This window comes from Oncorhynchus tshawytscha, unplaced genomic scaffold (genome assembly GCF_018296145.1).
Source record: "Oncorhynchus tshawytscha isolate Ot180627B unplaced genomic scaffold, Otsh_v2.0 Un_contig_5353_pilon_pilon, whole genome shotgun sequence".
NCBI classification, from domain to species: domain Eukaryota; kingdom Metazoa; phylum Chordata; class Actinopteri; order Salmoniformes; family Salmonidae; genus Oncorhynchus; species Oncorhynchus tshawytscha.
This window is the reverse complement of record NW_024609363.1, coordinates 115,001-137,500: the sequence shown is the minus strand read 5'-3', so window position 1 is coordinate 137,500 and position 22,500 is coordinate 115,001. Positions and strand designations below refer to the sequence as shown.

General features: G+C 45.8%; 1 protein-coding gene across 3 annotated transcripts in view; it reads right to left on the bottom strand.

Moving 5' to 3' along the window:
• dpysl4 (dihydropyrimidinase like 4) overlaps positions 1 to 22,500 on the bottom strand; it is a 44,782-nt gene that overhangs the window by 8,668 nt on the left and 13,614 nt on the right. For all 3 annotated transcript variants that reach the window (XM_042315006.1, XM_042315007.1, XM_042315008.1), the window contains exons 4-10: positions 20,117 to 20,281; positions 10,805 to 10,866; positions 6,935 to 7,015; positions 6,687 to 6,755; positions 3,457 to 3,577; positions 3,124 to 3,280; positions 1,464 to 1,605 (exon numbers count right to left, since the gene is read on the bottom strand). In XM_042315006.1, coding sequence (XP_042170940.1) covers positions 1,464 to 1,605; positions 3,124 to 3,280; positions 3,457 to 3,577; positions 6,687 to 6,755; positions 6,935 to 7,015; positions 10,805 to 10,866; positions 20,117 to 20,281 — 797 coding nt within the window. The remainder of the gene's footprint in view (positions 1 to 1,463; positions 1,606 to 3,123; positions 3,281 to 3,456; positions 3,578 to 6,686; positions 6,756 to 6,934; positions 7,016 to 10,804; positions 10,867 to 20,116; positions 20,282 to 22,500) is intronic.

Below are 22,500 nucleotides of genomic sequence, written 5' to 3'. Positions count from 1 at the left end.
GAAGAAGAAGAGGAAGAAGAAGAAGAATAGGAAGACGAAGAAGAAGAAGAATAGGAAGAAGGAGAAGAATAGGAAGAAGAAGAAGAATAGGAAGAAGAAGAAGAAGAAGAAGAATAGGAAGAATAGGAAGAAGAAGAAGAAGAAGAAGAAGAAGAAGAAGAAGAAGAAGAAGAAGAAGAAGAAGATGAAGGAGAAGAATGGGAAGAAGAAGAATAGGAAGAAGAAGAAGAAGAAGAAGAATAGGAAGAAGAAGAAGAATAGGAAGAAGAAGAAGAAGAAGAGGAAGAAGAAGAAGAAGAAGAAGAAGAAGAAGAAGAAGAAGAAGAAGAAGAAGAAGAAGGAGAAGAAGAAGAAGAAGAATAGGAAGAAGAAGAAGAAGAAGAAGAAGAAGAAGAAGAAGAAGAAGAAGAAGAAGAAGAAGAAGAAGAAGAAGAAGAAGAATAGGAAGAAGAAGAAGAAGAAGAAGAAGAATAGGAAGAAGAAGAAGAAGAAGAAGAAGAAGAAGAAGAAGAAGAATAGGAAGAAGAAGAAGAAGAAGAAGAAGAATAGGAAGAAGAAGAATAGGAAGAAGAAGAATAGGAAGAAGAAGAATAGGAAGAAGAAGAAAGAAGAAGAATAGGAAGAAGAAGAATAGGAAGAAGAAGAAGAAGAAGAAGGAAGAAGAAGAAGAAGAAGAAGAAGAATAGGAAGAAGAAGAAGAAGAAGAAGAAGAAGAAGAAGAAGAAGAAGAAGAAGAAGAAGAAGAAGAAGAAGAAGGGAAGAAGAAGAATAGGAAGAAGAAGAATAGGAAGAAGAAGAAGAAGAAGAAGAAGAAGAAGAAGAAGAAGAATAGGAAGAAGAAGAAGAAGAAGAAGAAGAAGAAGAAGAAGAAGAAGAAGAATAGGAAGAAGAAGAAGAAGAAAGAAGAAGAAGAATAGGAAGAAGAAGAAGAAGAAGAAGAAGAATAGGAAGAAGAAGAATAGGAAGAAGAAGAAGAAGAAGAAGAAGAAAGAAGAAGAAGAAGAAGAAGAAGAAGATGAAGGAGAAGAAGAGGAAGAAGAAGAATAGGAAGAAGAAGGAGAAGAAGAAGAAGAAGAAGAAGAAGAAGAAGAAGAAGAAGAAGAATAGGAAGAAGAAGAAGAAGAAGAAGAAGAAGAAGAAGAAGAAGAAGAAGAAGAAGAGGAAGAAGAAGAGGAAGAAGAAGAAGAAGAAGAGGAAGAAGAAGGAGAAGAAGAGGAAGAAGGAGAAGAAGAGGAAGAAGAAGAGGAAGAAGAAAAAGAAGAAGAAGAAGAATAGGAAGAAGAAGAAGTAACAACAACAGAAACAGGGGTGTCCTACGGTGGTCTAGCTGTCTAAACTGCTGCCTCCAGATCATATATACAGCATCACTTTGAATCAGGCCAACTACAGAAACTCTTTATTTCCCACTGTAATGCATACAATGACAAAAAATAAACCTTTAGAAAATAAACAACAACAAATACCACAGCCTTCTCCCAGACGATGGATAGCCTCTCCTCGATGCCGTTAGTTCCCTCAGGGATGAGGGTGAAGTTGTCTTTCCCAACAGCCTTCTGGGCCGTCGAGAAGGTGCTGTGGCCACTGGCCGTCACCTGAAGGTCTCCACTGTGGACCAAGAGAACAGGACAGTCAGACCACTGTGGACCAAGAGAACAGGACAGTCAGACCACTGTGGACCAAGAGAACAGGACAGTCAGACCACTGTGGACCAAGAGAACAGGACAGTCAGACCACTGTGGACCAAGAAACAGGACAGTCAGACCACTGTGGACCAAGAGAACAGGACAGTCAGACCACTGTGGACCAAGAGAACAGGACAGTCAGCCCACTGTGGACCAAGAGAACAGGACAGTCAGACCACAGCATAGTGGGTCATCATCTAAGAGGACAACACAGTGAGTCATCATAAGGGATGACTAAGAGAACAACACAGTGAGTCATCATAAGGGATGACTAAGAGAACAACACAGTGAGTCACCATCAGGGATGACTAAGAGAACAACACAGTGAGTCACCATCAGGGATGATTAAGAGAACAACAGTGAGTCACCATCAGGGATGACTAAGAGAACAACAGTGAGTCATCATAAGGGATGACTAAGAGAACAACACAGTGAGTCATCATCAGGGATGACTAAGAACAACACAGTGAGTCACCATCAGGGATGACTAAGAGAACAACACAGTGAGTCAATCATCAGGGATGACTAAGAGAACAACAGTGAGTCACCATCTAAGAGAACAACAGTGATGATGACTAAGAGAACAACACAGTGAGTCATCATCAGGGATGACTAAGAGAACAACACAGTGAGTCACCATCAGGGATGACTAAGAGAACAACACAGTGAGTCACCATCAGGGATGACTAAGAGAACAACAGTGAGTCATCATAAGGGATGACTAAGAGAACAACACAGTGAGTCATCATCAGGGATGACTAAGAACAACACAGTGAGTCATCATCAGGGATGACTAAGAGAACAACAGTGAGTCACCATTGTTCTTCATGATGCTCTCTGCGCTTTTAACGGACCTCTGAGACTATCACAGTGCAGGTGCATTTATACGGAGACTTGATTACACACAGGTGGATTGTATTTATCATCATTAGTCATTTAGGTCAACATTGGATCATTCAGAGATCCTCACTGAACTTCTGGAGAGGGGTTTGCTGTACTGAAAGTAAAAGGGCTGAATAATTTTGCACGCCCAATTTTTCAGTTTTTGATTTGTTAAAAAAGTTTGAAATATCCAATAAATGTTGTTCCACTTCATGATTGTGTCCCACTTGTTGTTGATTCTTCACAAAAAATACAGTTTTATATCTTTATGTTTGAAGCCTGAAATGTGGCAAAAGGTCGCAAAGTTCAAGGGGGCCGAATACTTTCGCAAGGCACTGTATGTGCTAGATGCAGACAAAGTAATTCAGGTATAATTCAGAAACGTTCTGTCTTTATCCTTGTGTTTGTGTCTCTATGGCTGTGTTTACACAGGCAGCTCAATTCTGATCTTTTGCAACACAAAATTGTATTTTTTGACCAATCAAATCAGATCTTTTGTCAATAAATGGGAAAGATCAGAATGGGGCTGCCTGTGTAAACGCAGCTTATGTGTTCTCACCAGGAAAGCAAGGAGTTGAGGTAGTCAGGGGTGCTGGGGTCTGGGCTGAGGGGCGGGGACATGACGAACGCTGCTGCCTTAGCCCAGTTCTTACTCCAATAGTGTGATCCGTCTGTCCCAAGGCTGGCTGTGATTGGCTCGCCATAAACCACCATGCCTGCAAATCATCCAATGAAAAAAGACAAGGCATTTGTACAAGAAATATCAGTTTTTTCAGACATTTTTTGCCAGGTCAACAACAAATGTGTTTAGCCATCAAAGTTAACAAAGAATGTATGATATAGAAATTATTTCCAAATGAAGTTGTTATTGAATCGCTAAACCCAGTCTCACCCTTCTTCCGGGCCTTGGCGATGACATCAGCAGCCGACTTGCTCATCACCTTGGTGATGTAGAGAGGACAGTTGGCCTGCTTGGCGATGGTGATGGCCCGGTACACTGCCTCTGTCTCCACCTAGTGGTCACAAATTAAACACCTTACTGTAACATCTCAACTAACATAAATTTTTTATTTAACTCGGCAAGTCAGTTAAAGAACAAATTCTTATTTACAATGACAGAATAGGAACAGTGGGTTAACTGCCTTGTCAACAGTTAATGTTTACCTTGTCAGCTTGGGGATTCAATATAGCAACCTTACGGTTACTGGCCCAATGCTCTAACCACAAGGCTACCTGCTCTAACCACTAGGCTACCTGCTCTAACCACTAGGATACCTGCTCTAACCACTAGGCTACCTGGCTCTAACCCCTAGGCTACCTGCCCTAACCACTAGGCTGCCTGCTCTAACCACTAGGCTACCTGCTCTAACCACTAGGCTACCTGCTCTAACCACTAGGCTACCTGCTCTAACCACTAGGCTACCTGCTCTAACCACTAGGCTACCTGCTCTAACCACTAGGCTACCTGCTCTAACCACTAGGCTACCTGCTCTAACCACTAGGCTACCTGCTCTAACCACTAGGATACCTGCTCTAACCACTAGGCTACCTGCTCTAACCACTAGGCTACCTGCTCTAACCACTAGGCTACCTGCTCTAACCACTAGGCTACCTGCTCTAACCACTAGGCTACCTGCTCTAACCACTAGGCTACCTGCAGCCACAAATCACGGTTTCTACTAGGTACAACAGCCACAAAGTCAAAATTGGCAATATTGTAATTTTTAAAATGTATTTGAAGTTAGGTTAGGGTTAGGGCTAGGTAAAGGTCAGGGTTAGGTTCAGGTTAGGGTTCGGTTTAGGCATAAGGTTTGCAGTGTGGTTCAGGTTACACACCAAAAGTGTCCATAGGAAAACACTTTTTGATTCCAGGTAGAACCCTTTTTTGTTCCAGGAAGAACTCTTTTGGGTTCCATGTAAAACCCTCTGTAGAAAGGGTTCTACATGGAACCGAAAAGGGTTCTACCTCAAACCAAAAATAGTTATACGGCTGTAGAACCCTTTTAGTTTCTAGATAACACCTTTTTTTCTAAGAGTGTAGGCTTAGGTTTAAATCAGATGTGAAGAAGAGAAATGGTAGAAATACGTTTAAGACTTTGTGGCTGTGGTAACTAGTGACGACCACAAATCACTTGAGTAACACTACGACTCCCGAGTGGCGCAGTGGTTTAAGGCACTTTACATCGACAACATAGCTCAGGCAGTAGGAAGCTATGCAGATGATACAGTCTTATACTGTTAAATGCTCTACAACAAAGCGTTGTTAGTGTCCAACAAGCTTTCTCTACCCTTAACCTTGTTCTGAACACCTCCAAAACAAAGGTCATGTGATTTGGTAAGAAAAATGCCCCTCTCCCCACAGGTGTGATTACTACCTCTGAGGGTTTAGAGCTTGAGGTAGTCACCCCATACAAGTACTTGGGAGTATGGCTAGACGGTACACTGTCCTTCTCTCAGCACATATCAAAGCTGCAGGCTAAAGTTAAATCTAGACTTGGTTTCCTCTATCGTAATCGCTCCTCTTTCACCCCAGCTGCCAAACTAACCCTGATTCAGATGACCATCCTATCCATGCTAGATTATGGAGACATAATTTATAGATCGGCAGGTAAGGGTGCTCTCGATCAGCTAGATGTTCTTTACCATTCGGCCATCAGATGTACCACCAATGCTCCTTATAGGACACATCACTGCACTCTATACTCCTCTGTAAACTAGTCATCTCTGTAGACCCACTGGTTGATGTTTATTTATAAAACCCTCTTAGGCCTCACTCCCCCCTATCTGAGATACCTACTGCAGCCCTCATCCTCCACATACAACACCCGTTCTGCCTGTCACATTCTGTTAAAAGTCCCCAAGCACACACATCCCTGGGTCGCTCCTCTTTTCAGTTCGCTGCAGCTAGCGACTGGAACGAGCTGCAACAAACACTCAAACTGGACAGTTTTATCTCAATCTCTTCATTCAAAGACTCAATCATGGACACTCTTACTGACAGTTGTGGCTGCTTTGTGTGATGTATTGTTGTCTCTACCTTCTTGCCCTTTGTGCTGTTGTCTGTGCCCAATAATGTTTGTACCATGTTGTGTTGCTACCATGCTGTGTTGCTACCATGTTGTTGTCATGTTGTGTTGCTACCATGCTGTGTTGTCATGTTCTGTTGCTACCATGCTGTGTTGTCATGTTGTGTTGCTACCATGCTGTGTTGTCATGTGTTGCTGCCATGTTGTGTTGCTACCATTTTGTTGTCATGTTGTGTTGCCACCATGTTGTGTTGCTACCATGTTGTGTTGCTGCCATGTTGTGTTGCTACCATGTTGTTGTCATGTGTTGTCATGTTGTGTTGCTGCCATTTGCTACCATGTTGTTGTCATGTTGTGTTGCTACCATGTTGTTGCCATCTACCATGTTGTTGTCATGTTGTGTTGCTACCATGTTGTTGTCATGTTGTGTTGCTACCATGTTGTTGTCATGTTGTGTTGCTACCATGCTGTGTTGTCATGTGTTGCTGCCTTGCTATGTTGTTGTCTTTAGGTCTCTCTTTATGTAGTGTTGTGTTGTCTCTCTTGTAGTGATGTGTGTTTTGTCCTATATTTAGATTTGATTTATTTATTTTTAATCCCAGCCCCCGTCACCGCAGGAGGCCTTTTGCCTTTTGTTAGGCCGTCATTGTTAATAATAATGTTTTTACCTGACTTGCCAGTTAAATAAAGATTTTAAAAAATGTTAAAAGAGGACTGGCCACTCCGATCCTGGTTCCTCTCTAGGTTTCTTCCTAGGTTCCTTCCTTTCTAGAGAGATTTTCCTAGCCACTGTTCTTCTACATCGACATTGCTTGCTCTTTGGGGTTTTAGCACTTTGTGACTACAGCTGATGTAAAAAAGGGCTTTAATAAAATACAATTGATTGATTTATTGAGATTACAATAAATCAGTCTCATTTCCGTTATTATTGAGAGTGGAAAATTCATCCACAAGGTATTTTCAACTAGCAATGGCATGTCTAGTCTCCCGGTTTCAAACCCCTCTGTCACTAGCAGTAACACTGGCTCATAACAAGATATTGTAGTGTGATCATGGAAATGAGGCTATTGTTTACACAGAGACAGGAAGTCCCTACCTCCTCTGGGTGACACAGCACATGTCCCTCAGGCCCAGTGATCCCCAGCTCCAGTAGTCGCTTCTGCTCCTATATAGATAGAAGGGGAAAGATGGAAACTGCACTTCACATGGTACAATCAAAGACAGCAGTTTATTCTGCTCCTATATAGATAGAAATATGGCAACTGAAGATGTCCTTTGCCCAGGACAGATCTGCCCAGTCACTGTCAAAGGCCAGTCTTTCAAGTCAACAGTACAGTAGCCTACCTCGTCAATGATGTCACCGTTCTCAGCGTGAACCTGAGCGATGGCCCCCAGGTCTCTAATGATACCAAACATCTCATACATCTGGCATGGGAAAGGGATAAAAACAAGGGGGGGGTTCATCAAAATGCAGAGGACCGTGCTCCACACTCTCATGCTCTAAAAGCCTTCTCTTGTTTGGTCTCTATTGTTGCCATTGTCCTGGCTGGAAGAAGGTTCAATGAATGTGGAGGTGCAGTGTGAGGTAATACAGTAGGGGGAGTGCAGCTCAGTGTGAGGTAATACAGTAGGGGGAGTGCTGCTCAGTGTGAGGTAATACAGTAGGGGAGTGCTGAGGTAATACAGTAGGGGGAGTGCTGCTCAGTGTGAGGTAATACAGTAGGGGAGTGCTGCTCAGCATGAGGTAATACAGTAGGGGAGTGCTGCTCAGTGTGAGGTAATACAGTAGGGGAGTGCTGCTCAGTGTGAGGTAATACAGTAGGGGAGTGCTGCTCAGCATGAGAGGTAATACATTAGGGGAGTGCTGCTCAGCGTGAGGTAATACAGTAGGGGAGTGCTGCTCAGTAGGGGTGCTGTGCTGAGGTAATACAGTAGGGGAGTGCTGCTCAGCATGAGGTAATACAGTAGGGGAGTGCTGCTCAGTGTGAGGTAATACAGTAGGGGAGTGCTGCTCAGCGTGAGGTAATACAGTAGGGGAGTGCTGCTCAGTGTGAGTAATACAGTAGGGGAGTGCTGAGGTGAGGTAATACAGTAGGGGAGTGCTGCTCAGCGTGAGGTAATACAGTAGGGGAGTGCTGCTCAGCGTGAGGTAATACAGTAGGGGAGTGCTGCTCAGCGTGAGGTAATACAGTAGGGGAGTGCTGCTCAGTGTGAGGTAATACAGTAGGGGAGTGCTGCTCAGTGTGAGGTAATACAGTAGGGGAGTGCTGCTCAGCATGAGGTAATACAGTAGGGGAGTGCTGCTCAGCATGAGGTAATACAGTAGGGGAGTGCTGCTCAGCATGAGGTAATACAGTAGGGGAGTGCTGCTCAGCATGAGGTAATACAGTAGGGGGAGTGCTGCTCAGCATGAGGTAATACAGTAGGGGAGTGCTGCTCAGCATGAGGTAATACAGTAGGGGAGTGCTGCTCAGCATGAGGTAATACAGTAGGGGAGTGCTGCTCAGTGTGAGGTAATACAGTAGGGGGAGTGCTGAGGTAATACAGTAGGGATAGTGATGCTCAGTGTGAGGTAATACAGTAGGGGGAGTGCTGAGGTAATACAGTAGGGATAGTGATGCTCAGTGTGAGGTAATACAGTAGGGATAGTGCTGCTCAGCGTGAGGTAATACAGTAGGGGGAGTGATGCTCAGCGTGAGGTAATACAGTAGGGAGTGCTGCTCAGCGTGAGGTAATACAGTAGGGGAGTGAGTGCTGCAGCATGAGGTAATACAGTAGGGGAGTGCTGCTCAGTGTGAGGTAATACAGTAGGGGGAGTGCTGAGGTAATACAGTAGGGGAGTGCTGCTCAGTGTGAGGTAATACAGTAGGGGGAGTGCTGCTCAGTGTGAGGTAATACAGTAGGGGAGTGCTGAGTGTAAATACAGTAGGGGAGTGCTGCTCAGAGTGAGGTAATACAGTAGGGGGAGTGCTGCTCAGTGTGAGGTAATACAGTAGGGGGAGTGCTGCTCAGTGTGAGGTAATACAGTAGGGGAGTGCTGAGGTAATACAGTAGGGGAGTGCTGCTCAGTGTGAGGTAATACAGTAGGGGAGTGCTGCTCAGCGTGAGGTAATACAGTAGGGGGAGTGCTGCTCAGTGTGAGGTAATACAGTAGGGGAGTGCTGCTCAGCGTGAGGTAATACAGTAGTGGGAGTGCTGCTCAGTGTGAGGTAATACAGTAGGGGAGTGCTGCTCAGCGTGAGGTAATACAGTAGGGGAGTGCTGCTCAGCATGAGGTAAAACAGTAGGGGGAGTGCTGCTCAGTGTGAGGTAATACAGTAGGGGGAGTGCTGCTCAGCGTGAGGTAATACAGTAGGGGAGTGCTGCTCAGCGTGAGGTAATACAGTAGGGGAGTGCTGCTCAGCGTGAGGTAATACAGTAGGGGAGTGCTGCTCAGCGTGAGGTAATACAGTAGGGGTGCTGAGGTAATACAGTAGGGGAGTGCTGCTCAGCGTGAGGTAATACAGTAGGGGGAGTGCTGCTCAGCGTGAGGTAATACAGTAGGGGAGGCTGAGGTAATACAGTAGGGGAGTGCTGCTCAGCGTGAGGTAATACAGTAGGGGAGTGCTGAGGTAATACAGTAGGGGGAGTGCTGCTCAGCGTGAGGTAATACAGTAGGGGTGGTGAGGTAATACAGTAGGGGAGTGATGCTCAGCGTGAGGTAATACAGTAGGGGTGGTGAGGTAATACAGTAGGGGAGTGGTGAGGTAATACAGTAGGGGTGAGTGCTGCTCAGCATGAGTAATACAGTAGGGGGTGCTGCTCAGCATGAGGTAATACAGTAGGGGAGTGCTGCTCAGCGTGAGGTAATACAGTAGGGGGAGTGCTGCTCAGTGTGAGGTAATACAGTAGGGGGAGTGCTGCTCAGTGTGAGGTAATACAGTAGGGGAGTGCTGAGGTAATACAGTAGGGGAGTGCTGCTCAGTGTGAGGTAATACAGTAGGGGAGTGCTGCTCAGTGTGAGGTAATACAGTAGGGGAGTGCTGCTCAGTGTGAGGTAATACAGTAGGGGAGTGCTGCTCAGCGTGAGGTAATACAGTAGGGGGAGTGCTGCTCAGTGTGAGGTAATACAGTAGGGGAGTGCTGCTCAGCGTGAGGTAATACAGTAGGGGGAGTGCTGCTCAGTGTGAGGTAATACAGTAGGGGAGTGCTGCTCAGTGTGAGGTAATACAGTAGGGGAGTGCTGCTCTGAGGTAATACAGTAGGGGAGTGCTGCTCAGTGTGAGGTAATACAGTAGGGGGAGTGCTGCTCAGTGTGAGGTAATACAGTAGGGGTGCTGAGGTAATACAGTAGGGGAGTGCTGCTCAGTGTGAGGTAATACAGTAGGGGAGTGCTGCTCAGTGTGAGGTAATACAGTAGGGGGAGTGCTGCTCAGTGTGAGGTAATACAGTAGGGGTGTGCTGCTCAGTGTGAGGTAATACAGTAGGGGAGTGCTGAGGTAATACAGTAGGGGAGTGCTGCTCAGTGTGAGGTAATACAGTAGGGGGTGAGTGCTGCAGTAGTGTGAGGTAATACAGTAGGGGTGCTGAGGTAATACAGTAGGGGAGTGCTGCTCAGTGTGAGGTAATACAGTAGGGGTAGTGCTGCTCAGTGTGAGGTAATACAGTAGGGGTGCTGCTCAGGTGAGGTAATACAGTAGGGGGAGTGCTGCTCAGCGTGAGGTAATACAGTAGGGGAGTGCTGAGGTAATACAGTAGGGGTGGTGCTGCTCAGGGTAATACAGTAGGGGTGCAGCTGCGTGAGGTAATACAGTAGGGGTGGCTGCTCAGCGTGAGGTAATACAGTAGGGGTGGTGCTGCTCAGTGTGAGGTAATACAGTAGGGGAGTGCTGCTCAGTGTGAGGTAATACAGTAGGGGAGTGCTGCTCAGTGTGAGGTAATACAGTAGGGGGAGTGCTGCTCAGCGTGAGGTAATACAGTAGGGGAGTGCTGCTCAGCGTGAGGTAATACAGTAGGGGGAGTGCTGCTCAGCGTGAGGTAATACAGTAGGGGTGGTGAGGTAATACAGTAGGGGGAGTGCTGCTCAAATGGATTGTTTTACTCAAGAGAACGTCCTCAGATGAGAGCGTGAGAGTACGGAGCACGGTAGTATGCATATTGAGAAACACCCAAGGTTATTATTTACATTACATTTTAGAGACGTCTGAATAAATCATTTGAAGAAATAAAACTTACCTGACTATCTGAGCTCTGGAATTTGTCCTTGTATGCCATGAAGATCAAGAAGGAATTGACTCCTGGAAAAATTCAAACATAACACATTTCAGACCATTTCAAGGAATTGAATTTCTCTCATTTGAAAATCACAAGCATGTGCAGATGTGTGTATATGTCTGTGCGCTCCTGTGTGTGCATAAGGTTGTGTGGTTGTGTGTGTGTGTGTGGTTGTGTGGTTGTGTGTGTGAGTGAGTGGTTGTGTGTGTGTGGTTGTGTGGTTGTGTCAAATCAAATCAAATCAAATGTTATTTGTCACATACACATGGTTAGCAGATGTTAATGCGAGTGTAGCGAAATGCTTGTGCTTCTAGTTCCGACAATGCAGTAATAACCAAAAAGTAATCTAACTAACAATTCCAAAACTACTGTCTTATACACAGTGTAAGGGGATAAAGAATATGTACATAAAGATATATGAATGAGTGATGGTACAGAGCAGCATAGGCAAGATACAGTAGATGGTATTGAGTGCAGTATATACATATGAGATGAGTATGTAAACAAAGTGGCATAGTTAAAGTGGCTAGTGATACATGTATTACATAAGGATGCAGTCGATGATATAGAGTACAGTATATACGTATGCATTTAAGATGAATAATGTAGGGTAAGTAACATTATATAAGGTAGCATTGTTTATATATTTACATCATTTCCCATCAATTCCCATTATTAAAGTGGCTGGAGTTGAGTCAGTGTCATTGTCAGTGTGTTGGCAGCAGCCACTCAATGTTAGTGGTGGCTGTTTAACAGTCTGATGGCCTTGAGATAGAAGCTGTTTTTCAGTGTCTCGGTCCCAGCTTTGATGCACCTGTACTGACCTCGCCTTCTGGATGATAGCGGGGTGAACAGGCAGTGGCTCGGGTGGTTGATGTCCTTGATGATCTTTATGGCCTTCCTGTAACATCGGGTGGTGTAGGTGTCCTGGAGGGAAGGTAGTTTGCCCCCGGTGATGCGTTGTGCAGACCTCACTACCCTCTGGAGAGCCTTACGGTTGAGGGCAGAGCAGTTGCCGTACCAGGCGGTGATACAGCCCGCCAGGATGCTCTCGATTGTGCATCTGTAGAAGTTCATGAGTGCTTTTGGTGACAAGACAAATTTCTTCAGCCTCCTGAGGTTGAAGAGGCGCTGCTGCGCCTTCTTCACGATGCTGTCTGTGTGAGTGGACCAATTCAGTTTGTCTGTGATGTGTATGCCGAGGAACTTAAAACTTGCTACCCTCTCCACTACTGTTCCATCGATGTGGATAGGGGGGTGTTCCCTCTGCTGTTTCCTGAAGTCCACAATCATCTCCTTAGTTTTGTTGACGTTGAGTGTGAGGTTATTTTCCTGACACCACACTCCGAGGGCCCTCACCTCCTCCCTGTAGGCCGTCTCGTCGTTGTTGGTAATCAAGCCTACCACTGTTGTGTCGTCCGCAAACTTGATGATTGGGTTGGAGGCGTGCGTGGCCACGCAGTCGTGGGTGAACAGGGAGTACAGGAGAGGGCTCAGAACACACCCTTGTGGGGCCCCAGTGTTGAGGATCAGCGGGGAGGAGATGTTGTTGCCTACCCTCACCACCTGGGGGCGGCCCGTCAGGAAGTCCAGTACCCAGTTGCACAGGGCGGGGTCGAGACCCAGGGTCTCGAGCTTGATGACGAGCTTGGAGGGTACTATGGTGTTGAATGCCGAGCTGTAGTCGATGAACAGCATTCTCACATAGGTATTCCTCTTGTCCAGGTGGGTTAGGGCAGTGTGCAGTGTGGTTGAGATTGCATCGTCTGTGGACCTATTTGGGCGGTAAGCAAATTGGAGTGGGTCTAGGGTGTCAGGTAGGGTGGAGGTGATATGGTCCTTGACTATTCTCTCAAAGCACTTCATGATGACGGATGTGAGTGCTACGGGGCGGTAGTCGTTTAGCTCAGTTACCTTAGCTTTCTTGGGAACAGGAACAATGGTGGCCCTCTTGAAGCATGTGGGAACAGCAGACTGGTATAGGGATTGATTGAATATGTCCGTAAACACACCGGCCAGCTGGTCTGCGCATGCTCTGAGGGCGCGGCTGGGGATGCCGTCTGGGCCTGCAGCCTTGCGAGGGTTAACCCGTTTAAATGTCTTACTCACCTCGGCTGCAGTGAAGGAGAGACCGCATGTTTTCATTGCAGGCCGTGTCAGTGGCACTGTATTGTCCTCAAAGCGGGCAAAAAAGTTATTTAGTCTTCCTGGGAGCAAGACATCCTGGTCCGTGACTGGGCTGGATTTCTTCCTGTAGTCCGTGATTGATTGTAGACCCTGCCACATGCCTCTTGTGTCTGAGCTGTTGAATTGAGATTCTACTTTGTCTCTGTACTGACGCTTAGCTTGTTTGATAGCCTTGTGTGTGTGAGTGAGTGGTTGTGTGTGTGTGTGGTTGTGTGATTGTGTGTGTGAGTGAGTGGTTGTGTGTGTGTGTGGTTGTGTGTGTGAGTGAGTGGTTGTGTGTGTGTGTGAGTGCATGAGTGAGTGTAGTTCAGCTGGGTGAGAGAGTTGGTGGGCTGACTGGCTGTCTGTGTGGATTAGTGAGTGTGTCTGTGTGGATTAATGAGTGTGTGTGTGTGTTTGTGGATTAGTGAGTGTAGTTCAGCTGGGTGAGAGAGAGTTGGTGGGCTGACTGGCTGTCCGTGTGGATGAGTGAGTGTAGTTCAGCTGGGTGAGAGAGAGTTGGTGGGCTGCCTGGCTGTCTGTGTGGATTAGTGAGTGTGTCTGTGTGGATTAGTGAGTGTAGTTCAGCTAGGTGAGAGAGAGTTGGTGGGCTGGCTGGCTGTCTGTGTGGATTAGTGAGTGTAGTTCAGCTAGGTGAGAGAGAGTTGGTGGGCTGGCTGGCTGTCTGTGTGGATTAGTGAGTGTAGTTCAGCTAGGTGAGAGAGAGTTGGTGGGCTGGCTGGCTGTCTGTGTGGATTAGTGAGTGTAGTTCAGCTAGGTGAGAGAGAGTTGGTGGGCTGGCTGGCTGTCTGTGTGGATTAGTGAGTGTGGAAATCATCTCATGTACAGTATGTGTCTCTAGTGTGGTGTTGTCACCTGCAGTAATCGTCTAGCTGCACGGACACAGGTGTGTGTGTGTGTGTGTGTGTGTTCCATGGACATGAGGGAGGCTTGGTAGGGCAGCAGTGTGTGTGTGTGTGTGTGTGTGTGTGTGTGTGTGTGTGTGTGTGTGTGTGTGTGTGTGTGTGTGTGTGTGTGTGTGTGTGTGTGTGTGTGTGTGTGTGTGTGTGTGTGTGTGTGTGTGTGGCATTGACATGAGGGAGGCAGAGCAGAAGGAAAGCAGCTCTTCATGAGACCCATGGGGGATTCAAAGTCAAACTACACCACTGTATTCTCCTAACAGCAGAGTATCAGACACATTACCACAACACCATTAACAACACAGTATCAGACACATTACCACAACACCATTAACAACACAGTATCAGACACATTACCACAACACCATTAACAACACAGTATCAGATACATTACCACAACACCATTAACAACACAGTATCAGATACATTACCACAACACCATTAACAACACAGTATCAGACACATTACCACAACACCATTAACAACACAGTATCAGATACATTACCACAACACCATTAGCAACACAGTATCAGATACATTACCACAACACCATTAGCAACACAGTATCAGATACATTACCACAACACCATTAGCAACACAGTATCAGACACATTACCACAACACGTTAACAACACAGTATCAGACACATTACCACAACAGTATCAGATACATTACCACAACACATTAACAACACAGTATCAGATACATTACCACAACACATTAACAACACAGTATCAGATACATTACCACAACACCATTAGCAACACAGTATCAGACACATTACCACAACACCATTAGCAACACCGTATCAGATACATTACCACAACAGTATCAGACACATTACCACAACACCATTAGCAACACAGTATCAGACACATTACCACAACACCATTAACAACACAGTATCAGACACATTACCACAACACCATTAACAACACAGTATCAGACACATTACCACACACCATTAACAACACAGTAGCAGATACATTACCACAACACCATTAGCAACACCGTATCAGATACATTACCACAACAGTATCAGACACATTACCACAACACCATTAACAACACAGTAGCAGATACAAATCAAATCAAATCAAATTTTATTTGTCACATACACATGGTTAGCAGATGTTAGTGCGAGTGTAGCGAAATGCTTGTGCTTCTAGTTCCGACAATGCAGTAATAACGAGCAAGTAATCTAACTAACAATTCCAAAAAAACTACTGTCATACACAGTGTAAGGGGATAAAGAATATGTACATAAGGATATATGAATGAGTGATGGTACAGAGCAGCATAGGCAAGATACAGTAGATGATATCGAGTACAGTATATACATATGAGATAAGTATGTAAACCAAGTGGCATAGTTAAAGTGGCTAGTGATACATGTATTACATAAGGATGCAGTCGATGATATAGAGTACAGTATCAACGTATGCATATGAGATGAACAATGTAGGGTAAGTAACATTATATAAGGTAGCATTGTTTAAAGTGGCTAGTGATATATTTACATCATTTCCCATCGATTCCCATGATTAAAGTGGCTGGAGTAGAGTCAGTGTCATTGACAGTGTGTTGGCAGTAGCCACTCAATGTTAGTGGTGGCTGTTTAACAGTCTGATGGCCTTGAGATAGAAGCTGTTTTTCAGTCTCTCGGTCCCAGCTTTGATGCACCTGTACTGACCTCGCCTTCTGGATGGCAGCGGGGTGAACAGGCAGTGGCTCGGTGGTTGATGTCCTTGATGATCTTTATGGCCTTCCTGTAGCATCGGGTGGTGTAGGTGTCCTGGAGGGCAGGTAGTTTGCCCCCGGTGATGCGTTGTGCAGACCTCACTACCCTCTGGAGAGCCTTACGGTTGAGGGCGGTGCAGTTGCCATACCAGGCGGTGATACAGCCCGCCAGGATGCTCTCGATTGTGCATCTGTAGAAGTTTGTGAGTGCTTTTGGTGACAAGCCGAATTTCTTCAGCCTCCTGAGGTTGAAGAGGCGCTGCTGCGCCTTCCTCACGATGCTGTCTGTGTGAGTGGACCAATTCAGTTTGTCTGTGATGTGTATGCCGAGGAACTTAAAACTTGCTACCCTCTCCACTACTGTTCCATCGATGTGGATGGGGGTGTTCCCTCTGCTGTTTCCTGAAGTCCACAATCATCTCCTTAGTTTTGTTGACGTTGAGTGTGAGGTTATTTTCCTGACACCACACTCCGAGGGCCCTCACCTCCTCCCTGTAGGCCGTCTCGTCGTTGTTGGTAATCAAGCCTACCACTGTTGTGTCGTCCGCAAACTTGATGATTGAGTTGGAGGCGTGCATGGCCACGCAGTCGTGGGTGAACAGAGAGTACAGGAGAGGGCTCAGAACGCACCCTTGTGGGGCCCCAGTGTTGAGGATCAGCGGGGAGGAGATGTTGTTGCCTACCCTCACCACCTGGGGGCGGCCCGTCAGGAAGTCCAGTACCCAGTTGCACAGGGCGGGGTCGAGACCCAGGGTCTCGAGCTTGATGACGAGCTTGGAGGGTACTATGGTGTTGAATGCCGAGCTGTAGTCGATGAACAGCATTCTCACATAGGTATTCCTCTTGTCCAGATGGGTTAGGGCAGTGTGCAGTGTGGTTGAGATTGCATCGTCTGTGGACCTATTTGGGCGGTAAGCAAATTGGAGTGGGTCAAGGGTGTCAGGTAGGGTGGAGGTGATATGGTCCTTGACTAGTCTCCCAAAGCACTTCATGATGACGGATGTGAGTGCTACGGGGCGGTAGTCGTTTAGCTCAGTTACCTTAGCTTTCTTGGGAACAGGAACAATGGTGGCCCTCTTGAAGCATGTGGGAACAGCAGACTGGTATAGGGATTGATTGAATATGTCCGTAAACACACCGGCCAGCTGGTCTGCGCATGCTCTGAGGGCGCGGCTGGGGATGCCGTCTGGGCCTGCAGCCTTGCGAGGGTTAACACGTTTAAATGTCTTACTCACTTCGGCTGCAGTGAAGGAGAGACCGCATGTTTCCGTTGCAGGCCGTGTCAGTGGCACTGTATTGTCCTCAAAGCGGGCAAAAAAGTTATTTAGTCTGCCTGGGAGCAAGACATCCTGGTCCGTGACTGGGCTGGGTTTCTTCCTGTAGTCCGTGATTGACTGTAGACCCTGCCACATACCTCTTGTGTCTGAGCCGTTGAATTGAGATTCTACTTTGTCTCTGTACTGGCGCTTAGCTTGTTTGATAGCCTTGCGGAGGGAATAGCTGCACTGTTTGTATTCAGCCATGTTACCAGACACCTTTCCCTGATTAAAAGCAGTGGTTCGTGCCTTCAGTTTCACACGAATGCTGCCATCAATCCACGGTTTCTGGTTAGGGAATGTTTTAATCGTTGCTATGGGAACGACATCTTCAACGCACGTTCTAATGAACTCGCACACCGTATCAGCGTATTCGTCAATGTTGTTGTCTGACGCAATACGAAACATCTCCCAGTCCACGTGATGGAAGCAGTCTTGGAGTGTGGAGTCAGCTTGGTCGGACCAGCGTTGGACAGACCTCAGCGTGGGAGCTTCTTGTTTTAGTTTCTGTCTGTAGGCAGGGATCAACAAAATGGAGTCGTGGTCAGCTTTTCCGAAAGGGGGCGGGGCAGGGCCTTATATGCGTCGCGGAAGTTAGAGTAACAATGATCCAGGGTCTTTCCACCCCTGGTTGCGCAATCGATATGCTGATAAAATTTAGGGAGTCTTGTTTTCAGATTAGCCTTGTTAAAATCCCCAGCTACAATGAATGCAGCCTCCGGATAAATCGTTTCCAGTTTGCAGAGAGTTAAATAAAGTTCGTTCAGAGCCATCGATGTGTCTGCTTGGGGGGGATATATACGACATTACCACAACACCATTAACAACACAGTATCAGACACATTACCACAACACCATGAACAACACAGTATCAGACACATTACCATGGTGTTTCGGGTAATGTGTCTGTGTTTCGGGTGATACTGTTGTGGTGTTTCGTAATGTGTGATACTGTGTTAATGGTGTTGTGGTAATATATGGTGTTGTAATGTATCTGATACTGTGTTGTTAATGGTGTTGTGGTAATGTGTCTGATACTGTTGTGGTAATGTGATACTGTGTTGCTGGTGTTGTGGTAATGTATCTGATACTGTGTTGTTAATGGTGTTGTGGTAATGTATCTGATACTGTGATGTTAATGTGTACTGTTGATACTGTGTTGTTAATGGTGTTGTGGTAATGTGTCTGATACTGTGTTGTTAATGGTGTTTCGGGTAATGTGTCTGATACTGTGTTGTTAATGGTGTTGTGGTAATGTATCAGACACATTACCCGAAACACCATTAACAACCCAGTATCAGACACATTACCACAACACCATTAGCAACACAGTATCAGATACATTACCACAACAGTATCAGACACATTACCACAACACCATTAACAACACAGTATCAGATACATTACCACAACACCATTAACAACACAGTATCAGATACATTACCACAACACCATTAGCAACACACTATCAGATACATTACCACAACAGTATCAGACTCATTACCACAACACCATTAACAACACAGTATCAGACACATTACCACAACACCATTAACAACACAGTATCAGACACATTACCACAACACCATTAACAACACAGTATCAGATACATTACCACAACACCATTAACAACACAGTATCAGACACATTACCACAACACCATTAACAACACAGTATCAGACACATTACCACAACACCATTAACAACACAGTATCAGACACATTACCACAACACCATTAACAACACAGTATCAGATACATTACCACAACACCATTAGCAACACATTATCAGACACATTACCACAACACCATTAACAACACAGTATCAGACACATTACCATTAACAACACATTATCAGACACATTACCACAACACCATTAACAACACAGTATCAGACACATTACCACAACACCATTAACAACACAGTATCAGACACATTACCACAACACCATTAACAACACAGTATCAGATACATTACCACAACACCATTAGCAACACATTATCAGACACATTACCACAACACCATTAACAACACAGTATCAGACACATTACCATTAACAACACAGTATCAGACACATTACCACAACACCATTAACAACACAGTATCAGATACATTACCACAACACCATTAACAACACAGTATCAGACACATTACCACAACACCATTAACAACACAGTATCAGACACATTACCACAACACCATTAACAACACAGTATCAGACACATTACCCGAAACACCATTAACAACACAGTATCAGACACATTACCACAACACCATTAGCAACACAGTATCAGATACATTACCACAACAGTATCAGACACATTACCACAACACCATTAACAACACAGTATCAGATACATTACCACAACACCATTAGCAACACAGTATCAGACACATTATCACAACAGTATCAGACACATTACCACCGCACCATTAACAACACAGTATCAGATATTTTACCACAACAGTATCAGACACATCACCACAACACCATTAACAACACAGTATCAGACACATTACCACAACACCATTAACAACACAGTATCAGATACATTACCACATTACCATTAACAACACAGTATCAGACACATTACCACAACACCATTAACAACACAGTATCAGATACATTACCACATTACCATTAACAACACAGTATCAGACACATTACCACAACACCATTAACAACACAGTATCAGACACATTACCACAACACAATTAACAACACAGTTGATTTAAGAGTCATATTGGGTGGTTTTGTGTCAGACAGATTGAGATTTGAAGACAGACACAGGTACTATCTACACAGGTAGATCCAGAACATCAGGTACTATCTACACAGGTAGATCCAGAACATCAGGTACTATCTACACAGGTAGATCCAGAACATCAGGTACTATCTACACAGGTAGATCCAGAACATCAGGTACTATCTACACAGGTAGATCCAGAACATTAGGTACTATCTACACAGGTAGATCCAGAACATTAGGTACTATCTACACAGGTAGATCCAGAACATCAGGTACTATCTACACAGGTAGATCCAGAACATCAGGTACTATCTACACAGGTAGATCCAGAACATCAGGTACTATCTACACAGGTAGATCCAGAACATCCTGAAACAATACCTTTATTCTTCACCAGGCTCTCCATCTCTTCAAAGAGTCCGTCGTGCCAGCGGGTGATGTCCATGTGGAGAGAGTAATCACAGCAGGACCCCCTGTCTGCTATGTCCTTCCACTGGTCGTAGGCCCCCAGGAGGCTGGCACCAGGCTCGGGGACCACATGGTCAACTACAGGACGGGAGAGAAGAAGAAGACCAGGTCAACTAGAGGACAGGAGAGAAGAAGAAGACCAGGTCAACTATAGGAGAGAAGAAGAAGACCAGGTCAACTATAGGAGAGAAGAAGAAGACCAGGTCTACTAGAGGACAGGAGAGAAGAAGAGGACCAGGTCAACTATAGGAAAAGAGAGAAGAAGAAGACCAGGTCAACTATAGGACAGGAGAGAAGAAGAAGAAGGAGAGAAGAAGAAGACCAGGTCAACTAGAGGACAGGAGAGAAGAAGAAGAGGACCAGGTCAACTATAGGAAAGGAGAGAAGAAGAAGACCAGGTCCACTAGAGGTCAGGAGAGAAGTAGAGCACCAGGTCAACTATAGGAAAGGAGAGAAGAAGAAGACCAGGTCAACTATAGGACAGGAGAGAAGAAGAAGAGGACCAGGTCAACTAGAGGACAGGAGAGAAGAAGAAGACCAGGTCAACTAGAGGACAGGAGAGAAGAAGAAGATGACCAGGTCAACTATAGGAAAGGAGAGAAGAAGACCAGGTCCACTAGAGGTCAGGAGAGAAGAAGAAGAGGACCAGGTCAACTATAGGACAGGAGAGAAGAAGAAGACCAGGTCAACTATAGGACAGGAGAGAAGAAGAAGAGGACCAGGTCAACTATAGGACAGGAGAGAAGAAGAAGAAGACCAGGTTAACTATAGGACAGGAGAGAAGAAGAAGAAGAAGAAGAAGAAGACCAGGTCAACTATAGGATAGGAGAGAAGAAGAAGAAGACCAGGTCAACTATAGGACAGGAGAGAAGAAGAGGAGGACCAGGTCAACTATAGGACAGGAGAGAAGAAGAAGAAGACCAGGTCAACTATAGGACAGGAGAGAAGAAGAGGAGGACCAGGTCAACTATAGGACAGGAGAGAAGAAGAAGAAGACCAGGTCAACTATAGGACAGGAGAGAAGAAGAAGAAGAAGACCAGGTCAAGTATAGGACAGGAGAGAAGAAGAGGAGGACCAGGTCAACTATAGGACAGGAAAGAAGAAGAGGAGGACCAGGTCAACTATAGGACAGGTAAGAAGAAGAGGAGGACCAGGTCAACTATAGGACAGGAGAGAAGAAGAAGAAGACCAGGTCAACTATAGGACAGGAAAGAAGAAGAGGAGGACCAGGTCAACTATAGGACAGGAGAGAAGAAGAAGACCAGGTCAAGTATAGGACAGGAGAGAAGAAGAAGAGGAGGACCAGGTCAACTATAGGACAGGAAAGAGAAGAAGAGAGAGGACCAGGTCAACTATAGGACAGGTAAGAAGAAGAGGAAGACAGGGTCAACTATGGGACTGACAGGGGAGAGAGGAAACCACACACTGAATAGTGAACTTCAACTCAGTTTCTTTCATTCAAGATCGATGACGATCCACGAATAACGTAGACGACGCAAAGTCACAGCAGTATCCATTAAAAACATCAGGCTGATATTTCCTCCAGTGTTCCATCCCTAAAAACACAACTCACATAACAGCCGTATGGGGTCTGTGCTGCTGTTTACACAGATCCAATAGGAGCAGGGGGACGGTTTGAGGGTAAAGAGTTCAGAGTAAAGTCTCTCTGACAGGCTGGGATAGCGTGACCCGGTTTCAGATGATCTAACTGCAGCACTCAGACATGCTCTCCTCTCCTCCAGCTCTCCTCTGTTGCCCCCTTTTTCTCCCTCCCCCCGTCTATAACCGCTCAGAGAGATTCCCTCTCAGCCTGTCTCACTCGCTGCCACAAAGAAACACAAATTGTCTCCCTCTGATCTGACCCAGAGGCAGCTGCCCTACCCCTCCCTCTCCCTATACCATCTCCCTCCCTCTCCCTATACCACCTCCCTCCCTCTCCCTATACCACCTCCATCCCTCTCCCTATACCACCTCCATCCCTCTCCCTATACCACCTCCCTCCCTCTCCCTATACCACCTCCATCCCTCTCCCTATACCACCTCCATCCCTCTCCCTGTTCCACCTCCCTCCCTCTCCCTGTTCCACCTCCATCCCTCTCCCTGTTCCACCTCCATCCCTCTCTCTGTTCCACCTCCCTCCCTCTCCCTATACCACCTTCATCCCTCTCCCTATACCACCTCCATCCCTCTCCCTATACCACCTCCATCCCTCTCCCTATACCACCTCCATCCCTCTCCCTGTTCCACCTCCCTCCCTCTCCCTATACCACCTCCATCCCTCTCCCTGTTCCACCTC